The 23,932-nt window shown below is 60.9% G+C and overlaps 3 protein-coding genes across 8 annotated transcripts in view; 2 read left to right on the top strand and 1 right to left on the bottom strand.

Moving 5' to 3' along the window:
• Positions 1–3,509, top strand: part of AGRN (agrin) — a 36,145-nt gene extending 32,636 nt beyond the window's left edge. The window contains exons 34-36 of the mRNA XM_065936003.1: positions 948–1,172; positions 1,638–1,741; positions 2,086–3,509. Coding sequence (XP_065792075.1) covers positions 948–1,172; positions 1,638–1,741; positions 2,086–2,243 — 487 coding nt within the window. The 3' untranslated portion in view covers positions 2,244–3,509. The remainder of the gene's footprint in view (positions 1–947; positions 1,173–1,637; positions 1,742–2,085) is intronic.
• Positions 3,510–5,162: 1,653 nt separating this feature from the next.
• Positions 5,163–16,935, top strand: LOC136169108 (tyrosine-protein phosphatase non-receptor type 11-like). Of its 6 annotated transcripts, XM_065936888.1 has the most exons (14): positions 5,163–5,193; positions 11,037–11,159; positions 12,171–12,368; positions 13,056–13,242; positions 13,318–13,437; positions 13,639–13,752; positions 13,905–14,001; positions 14,216–14,295; positions 14,628–14,783; positions 14,993–15,124; positions 15,812–15,966; positions 16,073–16,140; positions 16,272–16,590; positions 16,758–16,935. In XM_065936888.1, exons 1-14 carry the CDS (start codon positions 5,180–5,182, stop codon positions 16,810–16,812), a joined length of 1,818 nt encoding a protein of 605 aa, XP_065792960.1. In that variant the 5' UTR covers positions 5,163–5,179; the 3' UTR covers positions 16,813–16,935. The 6 variants fall into 6 exon arrangements, with proteins under 6 accessions (XP_065792960.1, XP_065792959.1, XP_065792954.1 ...); XM_065936887.1 differs by having other exon boundaries at positions 13,322–13,437; positions 13,905–14,295; XM_065936885.1 differs by adding an exon at positions 5,614–5,690 and having other exon boundaries at positions 5,180–5,193; positions 13,639–14,295.
• Positions 16,936–19,038: 2,103 nt separating this feature from the next.
• RNF223 (ring finger protein 223) lies at positions 19,039–21,743 on the bottom strand. The gene is made up of 2 exons (XM_065937150.1): positions 21,210–21,743; positions 19,039–19,806 (listed from the first exon to the last, which is right to left on the bottom strand). The coding sequence occupies exon 2, from the start codon at positions 19,795–19,797 to the stop codon at positions 19,039–19,041; it is 759 nt and encodes a 252-aa protein (XP_065793222.1). The 5' UTR covers positions 19,798–19,806; positions 21,210–21,743.
• Positions 21,744–23,932: the final 2,189 nt, after the last annotated feature.

The raw sequence follows: 23,932 nt of genomic DNA, 5'->3' as shown, positions 1-23,932 counted from the left end.
GTCCACTTCCTGGTCCTCTGCTCCTCTCCCTCCTGGCAGCACTTCCCAAGGGCGAGGGCAGAACTTCCCATCCCCAGTGGAGGAGGATGGGGGTTTGTGGGGTGCTGCATGGGGCTCTGTTTCCTAGCTTGGAAGTAGGGAATCACCCTTTCTGAGATATGTGTTGGATGCCAGTCTACCCCTCCACCCCTGCAGCCAGGCCCCTCACCACAGGGCACCAGCACGGTGTGCAAGCATGTGCACACCCACATCTGGGTGCACACATATGCAAGTGTGTCACAGTGTGCATGTGAGTCCATGCGCTCCCATGTGTGCACACATGCACGTGTTTGGGGGCCCATCCAGGGCTCTCTCCCAGCCAGGGGCCCTCGGTCACTATTCTTGTCACCCATGTCAGAGCTCTTCCCTCTGCACCTGGCCTGGGCCATGCCCACCAGCTCTGTGTTTGCCCATGTGTTTGCACGTGTGTCACTGCCAGGGCTCTGGGGTGGGTGGGGCCAGTGTTTCTCCCCCATCTTCCATTGGTGAAGAGGGGGTATGGGGAGGGCTGCCTCTGGGTCCCACCCCACCCTGCGCTATAGCCTGTCTGCTCTGCTGCTCACCTGCCTCCCTCTCTTCCTGCTTCTAAGCCCTGAAACTCTGGATTCCGGGGCCCGTCCCAGGTGAGCAGTGGCCCCTGGCCCCTGCTGTCTGCCCACTGCCTTCCCATCTCTCCGAGCATCTCTGTCGATCTCTCCCTCTGTCTGTCCACCTCGCTCCTCTGATCGCTGATCTGGCCCCACCATCTGTCTCTCTTCCCACTGGCCATGTCTACCACCTGCCCCCCGAGCAGCTCTGGTGGCATCACTGCCCTTATGACCTCTGGAGTCATACCCCTCACCTTCCTCCCTCCCCTGCCCCATCCCCACCACCTTCCCAGAGGTCCTGATCAGCCCTCTGCCCACTAGTGAGAAGGCACTCCAGAGCAACCACTTTGAGCTGAGCCTGCGCACTGAGGCCACACAGGGGCTGGTGCTGTGGAGTGGCAAGGCCACGGATCGGGCTGACTACATCGCACTGGCCATCGTGGACGGGCGCCTGCAGCTGGCTTACGACCTGGGCTCCCAGCCCGTGGTGCTGCGCTCCACCGTACCAGTCAATACCAACCGCTGGTTGCGGGTCAGGGCACACAGGTCAGCAGGGAGCCTGGGGCCACCAAGAATAGCAGCGGGTGGTGTCTGGACTTGCCCGGCCAGGGCATGCCTGACCACTCGTGGCCAGGGTAGGAGTTTGGTGTGTGTGTTGGGGGGAGGGGTGGTGGGTAGGGCTGGTGGTGACCTAACCTGAGGTCACTACCAATGAGGAGGGAGGGACAAGAGGGTACAGGAGAAGCAGCGATGGCCAAGAAACCCCTGATTTGAAAGGGGAGTCCCTGCTCTGCCCAGATGCTGGTCTGAGTCTGCCTGCCCCTCCGGCAATACTTTTCTCACAGGAGGTCCCCCTGCCCCTGGCTATGAGATGTTCTCCTGGGGTTGGTGCTGTTTCATCCTGGCCCCCAGGGTGACACTGGGTGACGGTCCCCAGGGTATGGTGTTGGGACGAAAGGGATGGGGGTCAGGATCTGGAGCCCTGACCGCCTCCTTCCACCCACGCCCCAGGAAACAGAGGGAAGGTTCCCTTCAGGTGGGCAATGAGGCCCCTGTGACTGGCTCCTCCCCGCTGGGCGCCACACAGCTGGACACAGATGGAGCCCTGTGGCTGGGTGAGTGATTGTGGGGGAGGCCAGGGAAGGGGCAGCCAAGGGTCTCTGAGGGACAGGTTCTGCCCCCTGGGGCTGGCAATGAAGAGGGGCACTGTATCCAGGACAGTGGGCAGGCTGGCTGGGCTGGGGTTGGGGTGGGGTCCTCCCCTCCTGTCTTAGCCCCTGCTGTGGCCAGGATGGGGTGGGGCCAGAAAGCTGGAGCACACCTGCTCGTCACTTGGTCCCCTCAGGGCACTGACAGCCCTCTGGTAACTCACCTAGTCATTTAGCCTTTCTGCCCACCAGTGCCCAACCTGCCCATCACTGAGTCACAACCTGGTGACCTTTCCTCTGTCTTCCTGCAGGTGGCCTGGAGAAGCTGCCCACGGGTCAGGCCCTGCCCAAAGCCTATGGCACAGGCTTCGTGGGCTGCCTGCGGGACGTGGTGGTGGGCCAGCGCCCGCTGCACCTGCTGGAGGACGCCATCACCAAGCCAGAGCTTCGGCCCTGCCCCGCGCTGTGAACCACGCTGCAGCCGCTGCCCACCCTGCTGTAATTATTTTCTATTTTTGTAAACTTGTTGCTTTTTTGATATGATTTTCTTGCCTATGTGACGGTCGGAGGGACTGCTGGCACAGCCTCCCTCCTAACCAGGCAGGCGAGCTGCAGAGACGGACTTGGTGCCGAGGGACTCTCAGGGTCAGGAGGGTAACTCGGCACATGGAGGACCTGGCTCACTCAGCAGCCTTGGGATGCGACCCTCTGCCTCAGGACACTGTGTCCTGGCCTCTCAGGCTGTGCCTGCACAGTGTCCACTTGTGCTGGCCCCTGTGTTCTCCAGCCTGTCGGCAGGCCTTGCATACACACATTGCCCACATTCCCTCTGGCGAGGCCTGTCCCTCGCCAGCAAGGCGCTGTGGGGTTTGGAGGGGCCCTTCCTCTGTGTAGGCCTGGGGCCTTTCTGGATTCCAGCTGAGCCGCCCCTCCTCCCTGCCTGTGCTGGGTAGGGCCAGCCTCACCAGGGCCTGCTGAACCTGGGCCTCATGTGCCAATCCTGTGAAATAATGTCATTGTTGGGGCCATGCTAGCACTTCCCTCCAGCTGTGCCCATCCATCCCAGGGCACTGGAGAGCAGAGGCCAAGCCCAGGCCTGTTCAGGGCACCCTGGCCCACGGCTGGCCCTGCCCATCCACCCAGCCACCCTGGACGTGGCTGTGACCCCTTCCCACTGCCCAAGTCCCCGTGAGGAACCCTGAGAAGGAGCAGGGCCACTTGTGACATGGTGGACTGCTTGATTTTGGCCAGCATCCCCTCTCAAGGATGCATGTCCAGGCATGGCCACCAACCGCAGAGTCTTTATGTATGGATTTTATTTGACACCTGGGGTGGCAGGGCTGTTGTCTTTCCTGTCCTGGCCCGAGGACAGCTGAGGACACCACATAAAAAACCTTCTGTCTGATTCTGGGGTGAGGAGTGGTTGTCCTTATCCAAAAGTGACCAGGAGTAGACTGGGTGTCTTACCAAGGCCAAGGGGCAGGTGCAGGGGTGGCAGAGATGGCTGTGAAGCCAGAAATGCCTTAAACTGCAATGTTAGGTCTCATCTGGTCCCGTCCCCCCAGCCACCCACACCTCTCGTGGTGGGGGTGGCAACCCCAACCCTCCCACAGCCTCTCTGACAGCCAGGCCTGGGCTGTCAGGCTCAGAGGCTGGAGGAGCCTTATATGTTCTGTTACTAACTCCAACCTGTGTCTGTGTCAATCACCGTGAAATAAAGTCTGAACACTTTCAACAGGTGCCTGTGTGTTTCCACACCAATGCCACCCCCCTCAGCCCCAACTGGCCCTATGCTCTCCCACCTGGCTGGTTTCTGTCCTGAGAGCGCCATGATGCTCAGCTTCATGGTGGCGTGCAGGCTTCAACCTCCTTCAGGTGGCTCTGGATGGAGGAAAGGTGCTGGGTTGGGGGCTGCTTTTGGCAAGGAGACCCTGTGCAGTGAGTGCGCACACTGTTGTGCATGGGGCAGGCCAGGTAGGTCCATGAGGCTTGCACCCCAGGTAGCCTCCTTAGGGATGGCAAGTCCTGCCATGTGTACATGTGTGTGCATGTTTGCCCACATCTGTGTGTCTGTGAGCACAGGGTGGGAAGAGGGGCTGTGAGGACAGCAGGTTGGCTATATACTAAGGGTAAAAGAGGCCTGTGGCGGAGTCGGGATGGGTTGGGGGGAACCCTGGTGGGTGGGGATGGGGTGGGCCTGTGCTGGGCTGGACATGGGATGGAGAAGACACTGACTGAGGTGCTGAAGCACCTGGGGGGCCTTCTTGTAACATCTGGAGTGGCTAGGTTTGAGGAGCTGAGGCCACCTGAATGGAATCCACAAGGCCATGGGTTACCAGGCAGAGGGGAGTCTGGGCTGAGGCCAGACACACTGGGGAGTAGGTGGCTCTACTTGGTGCTGAATGAGGGGAGAGGAGACCCCTATGCTGGGAGGACCAGGAATGGGTGCTCTGGGAGCTGATGCTTCCAGGAGGGGCTCTCAGGGTAACCAGTGCTGAGGGTGCAGGGCTTTCAAAGTTGTGGGAGCATGAAGAGGAAGAACTCAGCTGGGGATTTGGGGTCGGGGTTGTAAGCACCAGAAGGTTCCAAGCCATGGTGTGGTGTACCACTCCTGAGAAGGGGAGGGGGTAGGGTGCTGGGCAGGCGCTGAGGCTCCTAATGGGGATCCCAAAGTTAGGAGCTCAGGCAAGGAAGGGTGGAGCCCCCACGCGATTGGCCAGTGGGCCCCGGGGACAATCAAACCTGGCAGGGGCATCTGTAGCAGAGAAATGGCCCTGCAGTCAGAGAGGTGTCAGCATTGCCTAGGAAGAGTGGCAGAGGTGGGGAGAAGGGAACTTAGGGAACTTAGAACCGAACTTAGAAGCCCAACTTAGGGCTGGGTAAGAGGAAAGGACCCAGTTATCAGGTGGGCTCCCACCTCCGCCTCTTTGAGGTCCTCTCCGGGACACAGGGCGGGTGAGGCCTGTTCCTCCCGCTTCTCTAGCTCCCAGCCCCTCCCTTCAGGGTGTGGGGAGTGCAGCCCCTCCTCCCTCAGGACAGAGGCGGAGCCAGAAAGGTTCTTGGAAGGAAAGCACCCAAACGAGCAGAACCCATAATTAATCACTTTCCGGGCCGCTCCGGCCGGGCCACCTGGCGCCTGCACTCTCTGAGCCCATAATATGGTGTGAATTCCTTGTCCTGAAGCTCGGAGCGACCTCAGGAACTGGTGCTATTAACCCAACCTGCCAGCAAGGCAGCGAGACCTGAGGGCTCGGCTCCTTTAAGGGAGATATGGAGGGGCGGGACCTCTCGATGGACGGGGGCTCCTTGGACGGGGCAGGTCCAGGTGGGCGGGGCTCTGATGGGCGGATCCTCTGGGTAGGCGGGGCCCCCTCAGAGCTGCAAGAGAGCTGGAGCCCAGCAGACATGACCTCGCGCAGGTGAGCCTGGCCACCCAGTGGCCTGACGCTGGACCCCACCACATGCGCTTTGGGCCGACGGGTGCGGACAGGGGGTGCGGGAGAGATGCGACCTGGGACGTCTCCTACGTCTGACCGGTGGCCCCCAGGCCTGACCTTCTGACATGTCATCTCCACGTGTGACCTGTGACATCTCCACAGCCAGGGGCAGATGCCTGGGTCCCGGGACAGTGAGGCCTAGTCTCACTCTGGCCGGTGGAAAGGACTCTTTCAATCTGGGGCTGGGCCTGGGCGGAGGTCAGAGGTTTCCTGACCCTAGGGAATGGATGGTGCTCTTGCATGGCAGCCGCTGGAGCCTAGAGTGGACAGCAGGTGTCAAGTCACTGACAGACCCTCTCTCTCTCACTCTCCTGGACTCCTTGCCTTCCTTTTGGCCACCAGAGATGTTTTCCACCTGGGGGTCTGCCCTTCCCCAGTTTCAGGACTGGGAGCATCCTGGAAGCCCCTTGACCTGCAAGGTAGGCTCATCCCTTCCCAGGCTCTCCTAAGGGCCAGGTTTAGGGGCGAGATCCCTGGCAGTTGTGTGTGTGCAACCCGGGACAGGACGCAGCTCTGCCCCCATGAAGAGGAAAGGTGGGGCATGTGCAGGAAGGGGCACTTCCTGCCCTTTCTACCAGATCCCCACTCCCTGGTTGTGCACACATTCATGTGAGCTCAGACTCTAGCTGGATGTGAATGTCAGTGGGAGCCACACAGGTGTGAGACGCCTATCACTAGTTTCTAGCACTTGGTGCATCCAGAACACCTTTCTCTGGGGCTGAGTGAGGCTGGAGGTCACAGGAGGGGTTGCCCTAAGAACCCGAGTAACTCCCTAGATTAGTGAGGGGCTGGACAAGATCTGATTTGTGGGTCCAGGGCAGTGCCTCAGTGGTGAGGGCCCCAGAACCCCTACAGGGGGTGTGGTGGGTCTGGCAAGGTGGCCTCTGGCAGGGCCAATGGCCCTCTAAGGCTCAGGAACAGTGGAAGTGAGTTGATCTCCAAGAGCCTGTCAGCCTAGAGTCCTGTGGTTCCAAGATGTAACATCCAGCTGGAGCTCAGGGAGGAGGGCATTTGGGAGCTGTTTGGAATGACCCTCAGGCTCCCCTGAGCCTCATTTCTTGGTCCCCCAGGCAAGTTCTGGTGCTCAGAAAAGGTCATGTCTGTGTCATGTTCATGTGACCCTGGGCCAGTCGGGGAAAGCCCCGGGTGGGGCTCTGCTTGCCCTTGCCAACCCTCCCGCCCCACCCTGTGATGACCATCTGGACTGTCACTCCTCTGACCCTTGGGTCACTGCCCACAGCCCTATCAGGCCTGGGCAGGCCCAACCAAATCCCAAGCGAAACACATCCCCTCCCCCCCGCTTGCTCCCACTCAGCGGCCCCTTCCCGTTGCCCTGTGGTTTGTGGGTCAACCGGCATCACCATCGGCACCACTTGCTCCGGGACTCCGACTGTGGGCAGGGCTGGGTTCAGGTCTTGCCTAGCACTGAGGTTTGATGTGTCGATATTGGTGCTTGGGAGGGGGCTGGGTCCTATGGGGGGCTACTGAACCCCCTTGAGTTCCCCCTGTGTTCCAGGTTGGAGAGGAAAGCATGTCTCTGGTTAATTCAGTTCTGCATAGACAGGACAGGCCTGCATAAACAGGGACCAGGAGGGGCTAGGGGTAGGGAGATGGAGACAGACACTAACTGTGTTCTGTGGTCCTCAGCCCTGGAGTTCCGGCCTGGGGTCCTCCCCTCTGTTCTGTGCATCTCCCATCATCCCAACAGTGTCTTTTTATAGGTACCATGTATATAGCATGTCCACAGGCCATTCATGGAACGCCCAGGGTCCCAGGGTGTCCCATCTACTGATGAAACACCAAGGCCACACAGAGAGCTGGACCAGACATTGGCCAGTGGGTTCAGGCTGGGCTGTTCTTGGGCTCCTGAGCACCGACCAGGCTCAGTTGGACCTTGAAGGGCCCAAGATGTTTGACTCGGTGGGGAGCCCAGTGTATCCTGCCAACCCCACCTGCCCCTCTCCCGAACCTGCCTGACCATGTGACAAGGGCGGAACTGAGTCACTGACCTGCCACAGAGCAGGGAGCCCTTCGGCCCAGAAGTGACCCTAGTGTGGAGATTGGAAATGGGACTTGCAGCTTCCCACCTTCTCCCACCCTGCAGCCAGGGCCGTGACTGCACCAACCTGCCGGACACCTGACTCCACCTCTCAGCCTGGTGGGGGATGTGAAGCCTGCCTCAGCCTGGGGTTGCAGGCAGGCAGCGGTGTGAGCTGCTGTGACCACTCAGGATGCCCCCCGCCCCCCCCGGGGATTTCCACCTGACAGATGGAGGGCAGCTTGTGGGGAGGACAGAGGGACAGAAAGTATAAGCAAGAGTCCCTGAAAGGACAGTGCGTCCTTCACCCTGCTCTGTAGCTCGGGTGCCTCTTCTACCCTTACCCTCACACTCTGGGTATCGCCCATCTCGTACTGGAGTCAGAGGCTGCTGGGGCCTGGGGGTGGGCATCTGGGACAGGACGTGGTTCAGCAGAGTTGGTGGCTCCAGGATGGGGGTCAGAAACCTTCCTCTGGGTACCAGTCCCCCCACCACCACCACACTGCAGTGTCTCTGGCAGCAGGAGGCCTTCACCCTTTTCCTGGTGGCTTGGCCTGCTCTTTTATGACTGGCCCTAGAACTCATCCTGGGGCAGCTCCTACTGCAGGAAACCTTCCCTGGCAGCCTCACCTGCTGGACTACTCATCCAAAACTGCCCCTCTAGAGCCAGCATGGGAGGGAGCTCGAGACCCCAGGCCCAAAACATGCCCAGGAAGTGACTGGCTGGCAGGATACCTCCCTCCCCCAGGGAGAGCTAAATGGGAGTGCTGGGTGGCCCCGGGCAGGTCACCTGAGCTTCTGGGCCTCTCAGAACCAATATGTGGACCCTGGGGAGCCATGGAGGTAATAAGAGAGCCTGTCCTCCCCGTGGTTCACATCTGACAGTGAAGACATGGCGGGGGTGGGGGACAGGTAAACTCAGAACCTGTACACACCTGCCTGCTTGCTGTTGCAGCTGTCACACGTGGAAGGAGGGGCAGAGATGGAGCTTCAGTGCTGTAGGGTAGGGTCTGGGGTGTGTCTCTCAGGAAATGAACAGAGAGGGAGTGTGAGCCATGGCCTGCAGGACCAGTCAGAGGTGGCCAGATGAGGGGTGAGGTCAGTGAGCAGAGGGATGAACAACGGGATGGGAGGGTGCTTTCCAGTAGGGGGGGTTGGTCCTTGAGGTGAGCACGCATCTTGAAAGCCACCCAGGGCCACTAACAAGGCTTACGCGGCTCTGATGTGTGTTTTCTGAGAACCCATCTGTTTTCCATGGCTCAGCCAGGGGTCATGGATGGGGCCTGAAATCAATACTACAGTCCAGGCAAGAGCCGGTGGGCACTGGTCCCAGAGGAGTGGGAAAAGTAGTTGGGTCTTGGGCGTTCGGAAGTCAGGACAAGAGGGTGCAGCGTTGGGAGAGTGCTGGGGATTTGAGGGCAGGGACCTGGGCAATGTCAGGCAGTGACTCTTCACTAAGCGAGAACTGTGTGGAACAGGGCCTCAGGGGCCTTGTCAGGACTTTTGAATCTTGCAAATGTCAAGACAGAGATGCTGTTACCTTTTCAGACAGAGATGCTGGAAAGGCTTGTGTCTGTGAGCTTGAAGCTCAGATCCCAGGTGGGGCTGGATTCCTAGTGTGTGGATGTGGAGACACATGGAGGGCACAGTGGGGAGGTTCCAACACCATGGGGTCAGAAGGAGGAGGGGGACCCAGGCCAGGTGAGGTGGGGAACCAGGAGAGTATGGAGAACTCCCAAGTGGAGGTCGTGTTTCTGGAAGGAGACCTGACCACCAGCCCCAGGAGGCCGGAGGAGACCCTGAGAGCCCAGGGAAATTGGTCTGTGGGGACTCAGCAGTGTGGACCAGTGCAGGACCATCCTTTCTGTGATGGTGGAAATGATTCTTTCCCACATGCAGTCGACAGCCTCCACTGGCCACACATGGCTTTCAGCAGTGAAATGTGGCCACTGTGACCCAGGAACTGGGATTATGATTGTGCTGAATTTTGATCCATTCACTTGCACACCCCACACCTGCCCTGGGCTGAGCATCAGACAGTGAGGTATAGACTGAGCACAGATGGCTTGTTGGAGGAGTAAGGAAGCAGCTGAAAGCAGGGGCAAATGGAACACAGGATGGGGCAGAGGGAGGGGCAGGAGGACCAGGGAGGGGCAGGAGGACCTGGAAGAGGCGTGAACTGACTCCCATTCCAGAAAGATCTCAAAGGAGCAGGATGGTCTGGGGTCATCTGCAAGGACAGGACAGGACAAGGTCTGTCCAGGGCACATCAACCCCTGCCTCACCTATGCCCAGGTTATGACTGCGAATAGCTGGATGGGGCCGGAGGTGGCAGGTGGCAGAATTGGAGTCAGGGGCCCTGGTGTCCCACTGGAGGCAGGGCAGGGAGCAGGACTACCCTGGACACTGTGTGTCATCTGTGTAGTGAACCAGGGACACATACCTCTGAACCAGAGGGCGCAAGACCCTCCTGCAGTGACTTTTGGCACCCTTGTGGGAGACACACTGTTGCCAGTAGAAGTACAGTTACTGTTACAGTGGCCCACTGGGGGTCAGCCCCTGCCCCGAGACGCTCTGGGGCCACCACATGAGTAGATTTAATCCCCCGCCCAGAAATTCTTGCCCTAACGAACGAAAGGTAAAGAAAATAGCAGTTATGATCTCAGCCCTGGGCACCTGTGGGGCCCTGATGAGGGCCCCCTGACCTGTCCCCCCATCTCATGGGGGCGACTGTGAAGGGTGGTCTCAGGCAGCAGTGGGAGAGGGCAGGGTTGAGCCCCTCTCAGCCTGGACCCCCAGCAGAATAAATGACGACTCTCTGGCCTTCCTGACCTGCTCCTGCCAGCCACCCAGCCCAGCTCACCCACCACTCACCACCCACCTTAGGTTCATTAAGCATTCACTTCTGAATTCACGTATGTTTGTTAATATCCAGGCTCTGTTTTCTACCCTGGTGTACACACTGCACGGAATGTTTTCAGCCCTTGTGGAACTTAAATCCTCCTGTAGGAGACAGACAGGCCAATAAATAAGTAACATGTCAGGACGGTTTTCAGTGCTATGAAAAACAATGAAGCAGAATAAGCATCAAAGAGAGGGGAGAAGGTCTCAGTCATGCAGTGTGGGCCAGGAGTAGAGAACAGCTGGTACAGGGGGCCCTGCGGTGCATGGCCTTGTGTGGTGAGGGGCAGAGGCTGGTGGGCAGCAGCAGGTGGAGGGTGGACCTGGGCCTGTGGGCTGTGCTCTTCTCCCAGGGGCGCTGCTCAAATGACTGATAAGCCCTGCCAGGGTGCCTCGGGAGAGGGTGGTGGCAGGACAGAGAGGGGTGGAGAAGGTGGGAGGGGCGGGGCCACCGCTGCCAGGCTGTGAGGGGAGGAAGGGAGCTCTGGGTGGCCATGGGGGATCCCGAGTGCCTTTGGCTGAGCTGGAACACCCGGTGGGCAGTGAGTGGGGGAGAGACGTGCAGAGGGCTTGAGCTGAGGTTTCTTCTGGTGTCCTTCTGCGGGGGTGGGTCTGCCCTGCCACCTGCCACTGTGGGAAAGCTTCTGCCCATCTATGTCCCTGGCCACTCCCAGCCTCACCTCCTTCCCCACAGACCCCAGACCCTGTGGACACAGTCCAAGGATGGGGGTGGGCACAGGGCGGCCCCAGCAGGCATCGTGGGTGTGGTCAGGACGGCCCAGTATCTCCCAGCTCTCTCATCAGCAGCTCTCCCTCTTCATTTCAGGTGGTTTCACCCCAACATCAGTGGAATTGAAGCTGAGCAGCTTCTCATGTCCAGTGGCCAGCACGGAAGCTTCCTGGCAAGACCCAGCAAGAGCTGCCCCGGGGGCTTCACACTGTCTGTCAGGTGGGTGGGTGGTGCAGGGTGGACAGGCCTGAGGCCCTGGGGGACCTCAAGGGGTGGGAACAACCTCAGCTGGGGGCACACCAGGGGGTCAGGCTCCCTAGTCCTCCCAGAGGGCTGGTGGACAGCATTCTGAGCAGCAGGGACCTCTGCTGGGGGCTAGACATGCAAGATCTGGGGGGGCCTGGTGTTCCTGGCCAGGTGGCCCCTGGGTAGGAGGGGCCGCTTATACCTTCAGGGATGGCTCAATGAAGTGGGCCCTGGTCAGTGAGACCCCCTTATCCCTCTGAGGGGCCTCAGTGGCTGTGATTGTACCCCCATCTGTTGGGGGTGCCACTCACTGGAAATCTGGCCAGAGCCCTGAAAGGGCCAATGTGTAGGGAGGATGGGCAGGAGGGGCCATGACCAGCAGAGTGGACAGTTGGACCCTTGTCCGCCCTGCATGAGGCAGGTCAGTCTAGGGTCTGGAGAGGGGGGTCTTCCAAAAGCACTCCAGGTTTTTCTGGGTTTTCTGCTAAACCTGAGGCAGCAGGTGGGATGAGTCCTCAGGGTGGAATTCCTTCACCTGAGCGACAGGCGTTCTCTTCTTACCTGGGGCTTCCCTAGCCACACGGGGCCCCTGGGAGAAGCAGTCCAGCCCCCTGTCCTTCAGAGCCCCTGGGGAGGTGGTCTGGGGTGAGGGAGAGTCTGTCCTGAGAGGCTGCCCCAGCCTCAGCCACCAGGCCACCAGGCCACCAGGCCTGTGGCTGCCAAACCCAGTCCTGGATGCCCCGGGGGGCACTGGGGGCTGGGTGCCTGCCACCCAGGATGAGACCTGGACACTGAATGGGCAGGAACCTGCAGAAGGGAGGGACCTGACCTTGGCTGTGGCTGTTCCCGGCAGAGGGATGGCAGAGGCCAAGACGTCAGGGCAGGAACACTGCCGGGGCTGTTCGGGAAGCTGAGTGCTCATGGGAAGGAGGGTGGTTGGCTGGAGCAGTGGCCCTGATGGTGGCGGTGCACGGGCCCTTCCAGGCGCCACAACGAGGTGACGCACATCAAGATCCAGAACACAGGTGACTACTACGATCTGTATGGAGGGGAGAAGTTTGCGACGCTGGCCGAGCTGGTGCAGCACTACACAGGCCAGTGTGGGGGGCTGCTCCGAGAGCGTGGTGGGGCCCCTGTGGAGCTCCGGCACCCGCTGGGCTGCCAGGACCCCACGTCGGAACGGTGAGTGTCTGCGTCTGCGTCTGGCCAACATCTGTGTCTGCAGTTGTGTGTGTGCGAGGGTCCGAGGGGCAGGGGTCGATAGCATGGCCTCTGGATTTCTTCTGCCCCCAGGACTCAAGGTCAGGCTTGGGCACAACTGTGGCAGAGCTGAGGGAGCATAAGGCACTGCTTCCTCGGGGGTTTTGGCCTCGGTTCTCCAGGCCCCAGGCACCAGCCACAGAGGGTTGCCTGTGGAAGAGCTGCAGCCAGCCTCCCCTCTGCCCGCCTGGCTGGTGACCTGGGGAGAGCAGGTCTCCCAGCCTTGGTTTCCCCGGCTGAACGGCAGAGGCCTGAGCCAGCTGCACCTGCCGAGGAAGCCGGGTGGGGCTGGCCTGGGGAGACGTCCTGGCCCCCTCCTTGCTGAGGACTAGGCTGCCACCTGGTGGCCACCCTGGGGCCCTGCAGGGCTCCCGCCTTCCTGCTCCTTTCTCGGTTAGAGGTTTGGAGGAGGCTTGCAGAAGGGTCCGAGAGGTGGGCAGGGCTGACCCAGGTTGGCCTGGGTGCGAGTGCTGCCCAGGCCTGTGAGGTCTGGATGGGTGTGTGTCTCTCTTGGTGTCTGTGCCTCAGAGACTTCAGCTACTCGTGGGTCTGTGCTCCTCACCTGGCCAGTCCAGGGCCTCCTGTCTTACATGTGCTGCCCTGGGCCAGGTGGTATCATGGGCATCTGTCTGGAAAGGAGGCTGAGAAGCTGCTGATGGAGAAAGGGTGTCCGGGCAGCTTCCTGGTTCGGGAGAGTCAGAGCAAACCTGGGGACTTTGTGCTGTCAGTGCTCACGCAGCAGCTGGACAGGGTGGACCGCCAGCCGCGCGTCACCCACATCATGATCCACTTCCAGGTGAGAGGCGGGAGTGGGGGTGGGGGTCTGGCTTGGAGAGGGGGCAACCACCAGGCCCTCACTGCCACCCCACAGCCAGATGGGAAGTACGACGTGGGAGGTGGTGAGCAGTTCGACACCCTTGGAGATCTGGTGGAGCGCTACAGGAAGAACCCCATGGTGGAGAGGTCAGGGGTTGTGGTGCATCTCCGGCAGGTATGTCCCCAGGCACCTGAACCTTGGGGTCTGAGTGAGCTTCTCCCTCTGGGGGACAAGGGACTCTGGCATAACCCCACCAGGGGAAAAGGACACCAGGCAGTGCTGGGGCAGGGTGGCTGAAGGCAGGGGTGTGGGGGCCAGGGCGCTCTGGGGTCCACTGGCCCTTGCTAAGCTTGGACTCAAGCCTCTACCTGCCAGCCCCTCAAGGCCACGAGAATCAGCGCTGCAAGCATTGAGAGCCGTGTGCAGGAGCTCAGCGAGGCCACGGATGCCAGCGAGAAGGCCAAGCAGGGCTTCTGGGAGGAGTTCGAGGTGTCGGCCTGCTGCCCGCTGCCCCCCCTCAGACTCCCATCCTCTGGGCTTCGGCAAGGGCCAGCCGAGGGGTGTGGGTCAGGACGTGTATGGCGGGTGTTGAGGGCTCTGGGGAAAAGTCGGGGCCACAGGCTAAAGCCCCACTCCTCCAGATGCTGCAGCAACAGGAATGCCGGCTCCTGTACCCCCGGAAGGAAGGCCAGCGGCCGGAGAACAAGCCCAAGAATCGATACAAGAACATCCTTCCCTGTGAGGCTGGGGCTGGGGTCACATGGGGACCAGGTCCTCACCAACCAAGTGCAGGGCCCATCTGGCACAGGGGTCCTGGGGGGGTGGAGGCAGGGGTCATTCCTCACCACTGGTGCGATGCCCTCTCTTGCCCCTTCGTCCTCTGCCTCTGCTCACCACAGGTCAGCGGGGATCCCTCTTCCCTGGAGACCTGAGCCACATCTTCCCTTCTCAGTTGATACCACTCGTGTCATCCTTCGTGATGTGGATGACAGAGTGCCTGGAGCCGACTACATCAACGCCAACTACATCAGGGTGGGTACTTGGCCTGCTGCACCTGTGGCCTACATGAATCAAGCCCTGGTCACTCCATTCCCCATAATAATGAGCCTGGAGCTCCTGGAGTGGTCTGTGGACTTTGGAAAGACAACAGATAGTCAGGGAGGGTGCAGCAGTCTGCACTGGGTCCTCAGAGGGGCCAATCCAGAAACTGCTGGATTAAATATTGGTCCTAAGCCCCTCCCACCCTCCACGGACTGTGTGTGAGCAACTTGGGCTACTTTGCATATCATTTGCATCAACTTGAATTGGTCCTCTGGCACTTGAATTCCTGGAAACAGCAGGCAGCTGACCCCACCTTCTTTCAGAGTGACCCAGAGGAGAAGCCAGGCCATGGACTGGGCAAGGTGTACATCGCCACCCAGGGCTGTCTGCCGACTACAGTGGCTGCTTTCTGGGCCATGGTGCACCAGGAGAACACGCGTGTCATCGTCATGACCACCAGGGAGGTGGAGCGAGGCCGGGTAGGAGCTCCAGCTCATGTTCCTCCCCTCCTCCTGCTGTGTGCCCCACCGGACCTGTGTTGGTGCTGGCCCAGCTTTGCTTCTTCAGTCTTAGAGATGCTGGGGCACAGCGAGGGCCCTGGAGAGACCCCGTGTGTGCTCTGCAGGGAGGTGGGGCATGGGTGCTGGTGGTCTTCCAGCATGGCTAATGCCATGCTCCCACCCCCCAGAACAAGTGTTTCCGATACTGGCCAGAGCTGCACGGCAGCCAAGAGTATGGCCACCTGCATGTGTGCAACATGGCTGAGCACTGGGCCCAGGGCTATTGTGTGCGGGAGCTGCAGGTGTGGAGGCCAGACCAGGTGAGCCTGAAGAGCCTCAGGAGTTGTGGGACCAGGGTGACGTGCTCGTGAAGTCACCAGGTCTGCACTGGGCTGGCCCAGCCTCCACCCAACCCCAGTGGCTTTGGTGGCTTCCACATCGCTCAACCCCGTGGGCAAAGTCCTGGCCTGGGCCCTGCTGGGCAGTGATCCCAGTCGGGCAAGTTTTCAACCCAGCTGTCTGGCTCCAGGGTGGCCTCACACCCATATAGGCCTCTCCTTCCAGTTCCTCCCTGGCCGTCCCAGTACCTTCGGCCTTCTTTGTATGCCATTGGTGCCTGTGCCTCTCCCAGGCACATTTCCTCCTGGCCAGTTCCCTTTGATAACTTCCAGGGCACCTGCAAGCCTCAGCGTTTGGCTCTTCTTAAATAGAATTCACTTCCTGGAAGCTGCTCCTCCCCAGGACCATCCTTCTTCCTTTCCCCAGGCACCTGAGCTGCCTGGGGCCATCTGCGGGTCCTCCAAGCCCTGAATCCCATCTTTTCCTCCCACTCCCTCCTGCTCTGTCTGGGCTCTGCTGGTCACTCCTTCTGGCAAACCCCGCTGGGCCACGCCCTGTCTCTCCTCGGTTCAGTCCCTGTGCCCCTCCCAACCAAGGGTCACAGCAGCCCGAGGCGCTTGGGACAGCCCAGACCTCCCAGCTGGCACTCACCAGCCCACTCTGCCCAGGAGGAGTCGCCGCACACAGTGAAGCACTACCAGTACTTCAGTTGGCCGGACCACGGCGTCCCGGCCGAGCCCACCGGCGTCCTTAGCTTCCTGGACGAGGTGAACCGGGCCCAGAGCAGCATGCCGGGGGCCGGACCCCTGGTAGTCCATTGCAGGTGCGACCGGGGATGGGGCGGGGCCAGCGGTACAGGTGCGACCGGGGAAGCGGCCACGGCTCTGTCCTGTCAACTGGCCACAGGCCTCCTTGGTCCGTCCCAACAGCGCTGGCATCGGACGCACTGGCACCATCATTGTGATTGACATCCTGGTGAACGTCATTCGCAGGCAGGGTGAGCCGCCCTAGGAAGGCCCCGTCCCCACGTAACCCCGCCCCCTGCGCTTGCCGGCCCCGCCCATTGCACCTAGCCATCCCGCCTTCTCCCAGCCGGCCCCGCTCCGCCCTGAGCACGCTCCTCTCCAGGGTTAGACTGCGACATCGACGTCCCCAAGACGATCCAACTGGTGCGGCGGCAGCGCTCGGGGATGGTGCAGACCGAGGCGCAGTACAAGTTCGTGTACCTGGCGCTGCAGCGGTACATCCAGGGCGAACAGCTGCGCCTCCGCGAGCCTGTGGGGGCGGGGCCGGGCCGGGGCGAAGCCTGCGCTGGCATCACCATGGTGACCAGGGGCCCCTCCCCTCAGTGCGAGCGGCCCGAGGAGCGCGGCTCGCTGAACCTGGGCGTCTCGCCCGCCGACCCCGGCTGTAGCCCCGGACCCGCGCCGTCCCGGGCGCCGGCGGCGTGAGTGGAGCATCAGGGACTGGGGAGGGAAGAGTCCCGGTCGGGTGCGGCGGCGGTGGGGGCGGGGACAGGAAGGCCTAGGGGCGTGGCCCGGGCTTGGGGGCGTGACTGAGGCGAGGGGGCGGGATCGCAGGTGGGCCCCAGTCGAACTCTGTCTCCGCCCGCAGGATCCCGGAGGCCTCCCGCCACGAGTATGAGAACCTGCAGGGCCTAGAGCCGTGAGAGCCCCTCGTGCGCGTGCCCCGACTGGGGCTGGAGCCGTGTAAGAAGGCAGGAGCCCAGCAAGGCCGGCCTCCGCGTTCCTCCGATGGACTGTTTAGGATTGTGCAGACAGGCGCCCAGCCCTGAGCGGAGTTGGGGTGGGGACAGGGGGTGGGGATGGGGGGTGGGGATGGGGGGTGGGGTCCCGGGTCTGCCCCCTCAGACCCTGCCTGACCAGCTCTGCACGCCCAGAAATGGTGAGGGGCGGGCAGATCCAGTGGCCCTGGCCCTCCTTGAGGAGGGGAGGCAGAGCTGCAGGGCTGCCGTTCGACTCCGTTTGGGAGGCCACCAATGATCACCTGCACGTTGCGGTGAAGACATATGTGTGCTACATGTCTAAGGGTCAATCTGTATGTGGGACATGAGACCAGCAAGTGAGTGCCAGTTTGTTCACCAGCATTTGTGACCTTCTCCCTGCTTTCTGAGCGCCCTTGCCCCTTCAGAGTTGTTTCCCAGCCCTGCCTACAGCCGTGGTCTGGGCTGTGGCCTGGCAGTGGCTCAGTCCTGCCACATCCAGACCTAACCCAGACTGTCACATTGCAGTCATTCATCGATAAATGCTTGTTAAATGAGGGAATATATGACATGCTCATCTGACCACAGCGAGGAGGGCGAGGCTCCATGAGAGCATGACTCGTCAGTGACGGTGCGATGTCACTGGCTTGTGGTCCACACTGGCACCCTCCCATTATGGATGGCCCTGTGGCTTTCTGGTCTCCTCAGTAAAAATGCCTTCTCAGTTCTGCAGCTTTGCTGGGGCTTGGAGAAAGGGTACCTATGGGTCCCCATGACTGGACCCCATTCCCCAGGGTCTTTCTGAGCCAAAGGCACAGCTGGTTGGAGCAGGAAGTCATGGGCTTTGGGGTGAGGAATGAGAAGGCTGAGACCTATGCAAGCCAGAACCGGCTTGGCCTCTCTTCGTCATGCCAGCCTGGTGGTGCAGGATTCCTGGACTGATAGCAGTACGGGGTGGGGGAGAGGTGGGGTGGCAGGACTCCCGCCCGTCCCCCAGGATGCTCACTTCACCAGCCAAGTCTGGCCCTCTGCTGGAGGAACCTGAGGCCTGTAGATCATCGGGACACGCTGGTGGTCGCCACCTCCGCTTCTGTGCACCCTTGAGCCTCGGTCCCCAGGGGTTGTGAGGTCCTGTAGCCCTCCACTCAGGGCTCTGGGCAGGACTGTGGGACCGTAACTTCTGGCGGTTGCAGCCTGTTGTGACCACAGTGAGGGTGGGAAGGAGGACCACCCACTCTGGACCAGGCCAAGGCCCCATCCCAGTACCCCGTGACCCAGGTGCTCCCCGCCCGCCCTATCTCCCTCAGGCAGCCTCACAGCCCCGGGAGGCAGCCAAGCCCAGAACTGCTCCAGCCCATCCACAGCCTAGGTAGGACCGGAGTTGGACCCCCTAGAACTTGGGCCACACACCCTAGGGGCTGCTGGGAGTCCAGTCCAGGAGGTGTCCTTTGTTTTTGTTTTTTTTTTTCTTTTTTTACACTTAAAAATGGTTTATTTATTTTTTTCACCTAGTATAATTTTATTTTTTATTTTTTTAAATATTTTTTTAATTTTTATTTTTTCCATTTATTTTTATTAGTTGGAGGAGGTGTCCTTTGGGTTCAGAGTCTTTGTGGAAGTGACAGACTGGACTTTTCTGGAAAGAGGGGCTTAATGGTACAGGAAAGAACACAGAGGGTGAGGACCCCTTATCAATGTGGGTACAAAATAGTTTATTTAAAAATGTACAATTCAGGAGGACAGGATGGGCAGTGGGGAGCTGGGCTCCCTGCCACTGCCCTCTGTCCCCGTGGCCACCCAAGGGAAGGGGCCAGCCCTGCCTGGGGAAGTGAGCAACCATGGTGAAATGTGAAAATAAGATGAGGGTGGCAAGCCCCTTCCCTTTTCAGCAAGGGGTAGGTCCTGCAGATTCACAGTGTGGACAGGGAGGGGCCTTGCCAAGCTGTCTCTTCTGGGCCTCAGTTTCCCCATCTGCAAGATGGGGGTTAGGGAAGTGGTCTCTGGAGCCCATAGGAATCTGATTCTTGGAAGCTCCGGGGACCATTTTGCCCACCCCATAGGACCCAGCCCCAGAGAGCGGGGGGTTGTGTGTGCTGAATGGGGTGGGGTTCCTCAGAGATGTGGGGGCTCCTCTGGGATCCTGGAGGGGTGGGCTGGGTGGGAGTGGTGACACTAATTGTCCACCAGGGACCCGAGTGAAAAGGTGGTGGCAGCACTGGCTGCGGTAGAGGGAGGCCGGGGGAGGCAGTGCAGACTCCCAGTCCTGAGTGCGCACTGCACAGGCCAGAGGACCACACAGAAGAGCACGAGCAGCAGGGCTGTGATGAGCGCCACGCGCCTCCAGTCCCTGCAGCGTGCCCAGCAGCGGGCCAAGAGCCCCCGATGGTGGGCAGGGCCTGGGATGGGCGCAGGTGCAGCAGGCTCAGCGGGTTTGCTTGGGCCTATGTCCACGCACATGAAGCCGGGCTCCAGCGGGCCAGGCACAGATGGCGGTGGGTAATAGCACAGCTTGGTGCCCTCTAGCCACACGGGCTCCTCCTGCCGCAGGTGCGCTGGCATCCGGGCCTGCAGCTGGCGGCTGGTGCGCAGCGCAGGGGCTCCAGCAGCGGGTACAGTTGTGGGTTGCCGGCAGAATGGGCAGGGCACAGCCTCGCTACCTGGCTGGCCTGTGGGCTGGGCGGCTGCCAGCCGTGCCAGGCACTCCAGGCAAAAGACATGGGTGCAGGAGAGCTCCTTGGGTGTCTTGAAGATGTTGTCATACCCCGAGAAGCAGATGGAGCACTCCAGAGGGGAGGCCACTTTCTCTGAGCCTGGGGTGCCCGGAGACCTGGGGCTGCTGGCTGAGCTGGGGGACCTGGGCACTGTGGCTGTGGGGCTGCTTCTGCTGGTAGGCGGCATGGTCATGTGCCACACCTGTGGGCTTGACGACATGGTTCTGGGCTGTGGAACAATGGAGACCACTGTGAGTGATCTTGACTGCTCCTTTCCTACAAGGTCAGCCAGTCACTCTCTCCCCATCCCTCTTCATTGCACCATCTCAGAGATGCCTATGGGCACCTCTGCGAAGTCCCCTCACCCCTGTCCCCACTTCAAGGTCTTTCTGCTCAAGTTGTACCCCAGCCCTCCCCAGCTCCTCACATGCTTTATCAGGGGTCAGCACCCTGGGGTGCCCCAGCCTGGCTGGGCCCTGTGGACCACTGCTCAGTGAACCCCTCCCACCCACCCTGGCCTACCTGACCGTGCCATTGGGCAGAAACGTCAGGGCTCTGCCAGGCTGGACCCTGGTCATTGTGATACCAAGAGCCACGGTGCAGAAGAGGCAGCTCACAGGAGCCCCGGGCTGTCACAGGAAGAGTGTGGCTCTGGGCCAGGTGAAGTTGGTTTGAACACAGATTCCAGTGTGGGTGGCCTATTAGGTAGGCACACAATAACTGATATTCAGTTGTGTGAGGGTGGGCGCCAGGCCTGGTTGGATGGACTGCGGGAGACCAGCGGGCCTGAGCAAGGGTGGTGGCCATGGCCTGAGGAAGGGCTTTGTCTCCCCGCCATGGCCTCAACCTGCAGGGCCAGCTCGTCTGGCTGGTGACAAGAGCCTGGTGCTGGCCCTCAAGGTCTGGAAATGCTCCTCACCCTTTGGCCAGTGGAGCGGGGAGGGTGGATGAGCCAGGCAGTCTCTTTGGACTGGCCTGCCACCCGGGAGGGTCACACCAGCCACAGCTGCTGTCCAGGAGGCAGTGGGATGTTCCACTCCTCACCTACTGCCCTCTCCATGGGATGCCCAGCCTGTCTCCCTGATGAGGGTCAGGTGGCCTGCCTGCTGCCCCTTTTTGGGCCTAGGTCTCTATCCCAGGCAGCCACATGGGTCCTTCTTGGAGGAGGGTAGGTAAGGGGGTGACTTGCCTATCACCTTCATGACGGACAGAGGCGGCCAGGGCCTTGGGAAGACCTGACCATGTGACCCCATGGAGCCCATGAAGCCCCCCAGAGCTGACCCGAGCCTGACTGGATGTCAGTACAGGAGGGCTGGTGGAATGACTTTGCAGTGACGTGCCATAAGGGCTCAGGTATTGCTGCCACCTGACACTGACCACTGTGAGTCACGGTGGTATCACTGTGACGTCACGAGTGCTCTGGCATCATGGTGTGAGATGTCAATGTATTTTGGTGACAGCAACTGCCGCAGGCCAGGTGCAGCCTCAGCAGGGTCTGGGGTACTGCAGCCGTCCTCCCCCAGCCGCTCCCCACATGACTGGTTCCTTAGCACTGGGCCCCACCCTTCGGAGGAGGTGCCCCACCCTGAACCTGTACTGGTGAGAGGGGAGTGCCAGCTGAGCCGGCCTTACCTGGTAGCCAGGGTCAGAGGGGCCCGGGCATGACCCTCTTGGCTGATTCAGCCAGGCTGAGGCTCCGAGCTCACTCGTCCTGGAAGTGCTGGCTTCGTCTCCTCTGGTCCAGACTGGCCTGTGTTCCCCCGACTAGTGTTCCTCTCTAGAGCTGTCCGTCCGCAGCTACGCCGGGCAGGTGGGGCGTGGGGCGTGGGGAGTGTGCGCTCCTCCAGGTGTGGAGCGCTGTCCGAGGCAGGTGTGAGTTCTCTGGGTATGGGCTCCTGGCAGGTGTATTTATATGCTCGCTTGGGATCATACTGGCCAGGGCGCGGCCCAGGGCCTCCAGGATTGGCTGGCCTCCCATCCTCTCCCTGGCAGGCTGGGCAGCAGAGGGCGGGGGGTCAGAAGTGAGAGGTTAGAACCTGGGGTGGGGCTGGGGGTCAGTAGGCCTCTGCAGCCTGGGCAGGTCTCGGCAGGTGACTGGATGCCTGGTAAAACCTCTTCCTACTCTGCAGCTCCTGAGATATTGGAGCAGCCACTCCAGAAACAGACCTACCTGCTCACTGGCCTTGTTCAAGGTGGGAGCATCTGAGCTCCTTGGGTGGGCCCCCAGAGGGTCCTTGCAAGGACGCCCCCTACTCAGTCAGTTCACTGACACCCTCCCCCAGCAGCCCCTGTTCCTGCCCCTCCCCCCAATACCCACCTCATCTGTGTGGCTGCCACTGAAAAGCACAGCTCCCCCCAAATGGCCTTCTGCTGTCCCCACCCATCCCTCCCCACCTGCAGCCTTTGGGGGCTGGGAGGGAACTCCTTGCTCTGGGTCTGGGGAGTGGGGTGAGAGGTCAGGCTGGGAGTGCCCGTGGGGTGAGTCAGGGGTGAAGGCGTGTCTGGCAGCAAGCTGGCCACAGGACTTGTTTCAGGGGAGCATCTGCTGGGGGGACCTTAGTTTCATAGGTAGGGAGGGGACTCAAGGAAGTGCCCACCCAGGCAGGGGATCCGGAAGTCTCCCTGGGAGACAGGGAGCAGTTTCAGCCGGTCAATACCGAGTCCCAACACACCACAGGGCCAGCCTGCGTACAGGCCTGTCTGGGGCCAGGATGGAGGGTGTGAGGGCTGTGCTGGAGGGGCCTGGAGCCTAGCCAGCGGCATGAGCTGTGACCACTCACAGTCACCCTGTTCCTGAGGTATCTTAGCCACTCCATCTGATACCTGATCCTCCTGGCCTCAGGGTCACAGCAGGCTCTCCCCTCCACCCCATGGCTTCCCTGCCCACCCCTCACCCCAACTTCACATACCACACTTCAATGTGCACCTGATCTGACCTTGGGGCCCAGGACTTGAGATGGAACCCCAATCATGAGCCTGTGGGGATGGAGTGTTGGGCTCAGTGAGGCTGGGAGAGAGGTCCACCCTGGTGGGGGACGGCCCTGACCCTTCAGCAGATGGTTCAGGACCCGCAGAGGCTGCCCAGCCCCAAGAGCACTAGGAGAAGCACTGACAGCCAACAGAGGTCAGAGGTCACCAAGAGGCATTAGGAGATGGGTGCACGGAGCAGGCTGCCTGGGCTGAGACCCCAGGAGGAACCAGAGTGAGATGAAAGGGGCAGCCAGGACTGCAGCCACAGGAGGTTGAGGTGTGAGGTGACTGCAGGAGAGGAATCGAGGACCGGGGCTTCCTGTGTGCTCTGGGAGCAGGAAGAGCTTCAGTGAGGGGCTTGGCAAGGGCTCAGGGCCAGCGGGGTTGGCGAGGGCCCGGAGAATGGGGAGTCTCTGTGAGGGCGGGGCCCACCTGAGCAGGACAGGGTGCTGGTTCTCACGGGTATCGTGACTCAGGGTCTCATGCTCCTCCAGGAAGTGTCCTGGTCCTCTGAGCACACCTCCCCAAGGGCTCCTGGGAATATCCGAGCTCTGAGATCACTCCGAGCTCCTCAGTGGACAGTCAGTGCCCAAGGCAAGGGGACAGGAATGCCCGAGGGATGTGCCATCGGGGTGGGGCTGGGTCTCACCACACAGGACCTTGGTGCTCAGGGCTCCCCTGGCCTCACACACTTGCTCACTCTTATCCTGACAAGGGACGAGTACCTGCATCTTGTGAGCATGTGGGCTTCGTGTGAGCAGGTGAGCTGCTTACCAGCTTACTCTGGCTGGCTGTGCGAGTGCACCTGTGTGTGTGTGCACGTGCATGCACGTGTGAGGGGAGCCTGGCTGCCGGCAGGTGACCATGAAACTGGGACTTACTTGCCAGACTGGGCAGAAAGCAAGGCCTGCAGTGACCACCCCTGTCCAATCATGGCTCTCAGGTGGTAGGGGTCCCCAAGACCTCCAGACACTTGGGAGTCCTAGGCTGGAGGCAGAAGCTACTTTTGGCCAAATGAGCAAGGGAGAGGCCTGCCCCACAAGGCCCACCCTGGCCATGGCTCCCCATCCCCAGTTTTTGTGTGGTCTGACTTCAAGACTGAGGGCTGCAGGGGGCACACAGAACAGCCAGTTTGGGGAAGGGTCTCAACATGGGTGTAAACTCTGGTGTCCCCAACTGGCCAGAGCCTGGGAGGCAGAGGCTGGGCTGCAGCAGGGGCTCTAGGGGGTGCACTTGGGCTTGGCCTCCACCCCACCCTCTGCACTCTGGCTCCTGACAAGCTCAGAGTTGCCCTCTGGCCACAGGGTGACTCCTCCGGTCCTGTCCCTCCCACACCCAGCAGTGAGCCAAGTTCCCAGTCAGCCTGGCCTTGGGGGCCGGCTCCT

This window comes from Muntiacus reevesi, chromosome 5, assembly GCF_963930625.1.
Source record: "Muntiacus reevesi chromosome 5, mMunRee1.1, whole genome shotgun sequence".
NCBI classification, from domain to species: domain Eukaryota; kingdom Metazoa; phylum Chordata; class Mammalia; order Artiodactyla; family Cervidae; genus Muntiacus; species Muntiacus reevesi.
The sequence above is the reverse complement of the archived record's forward strand: the minus strand, read 5'-3'. Positions and strand labels throughout refer to the sequence as shown.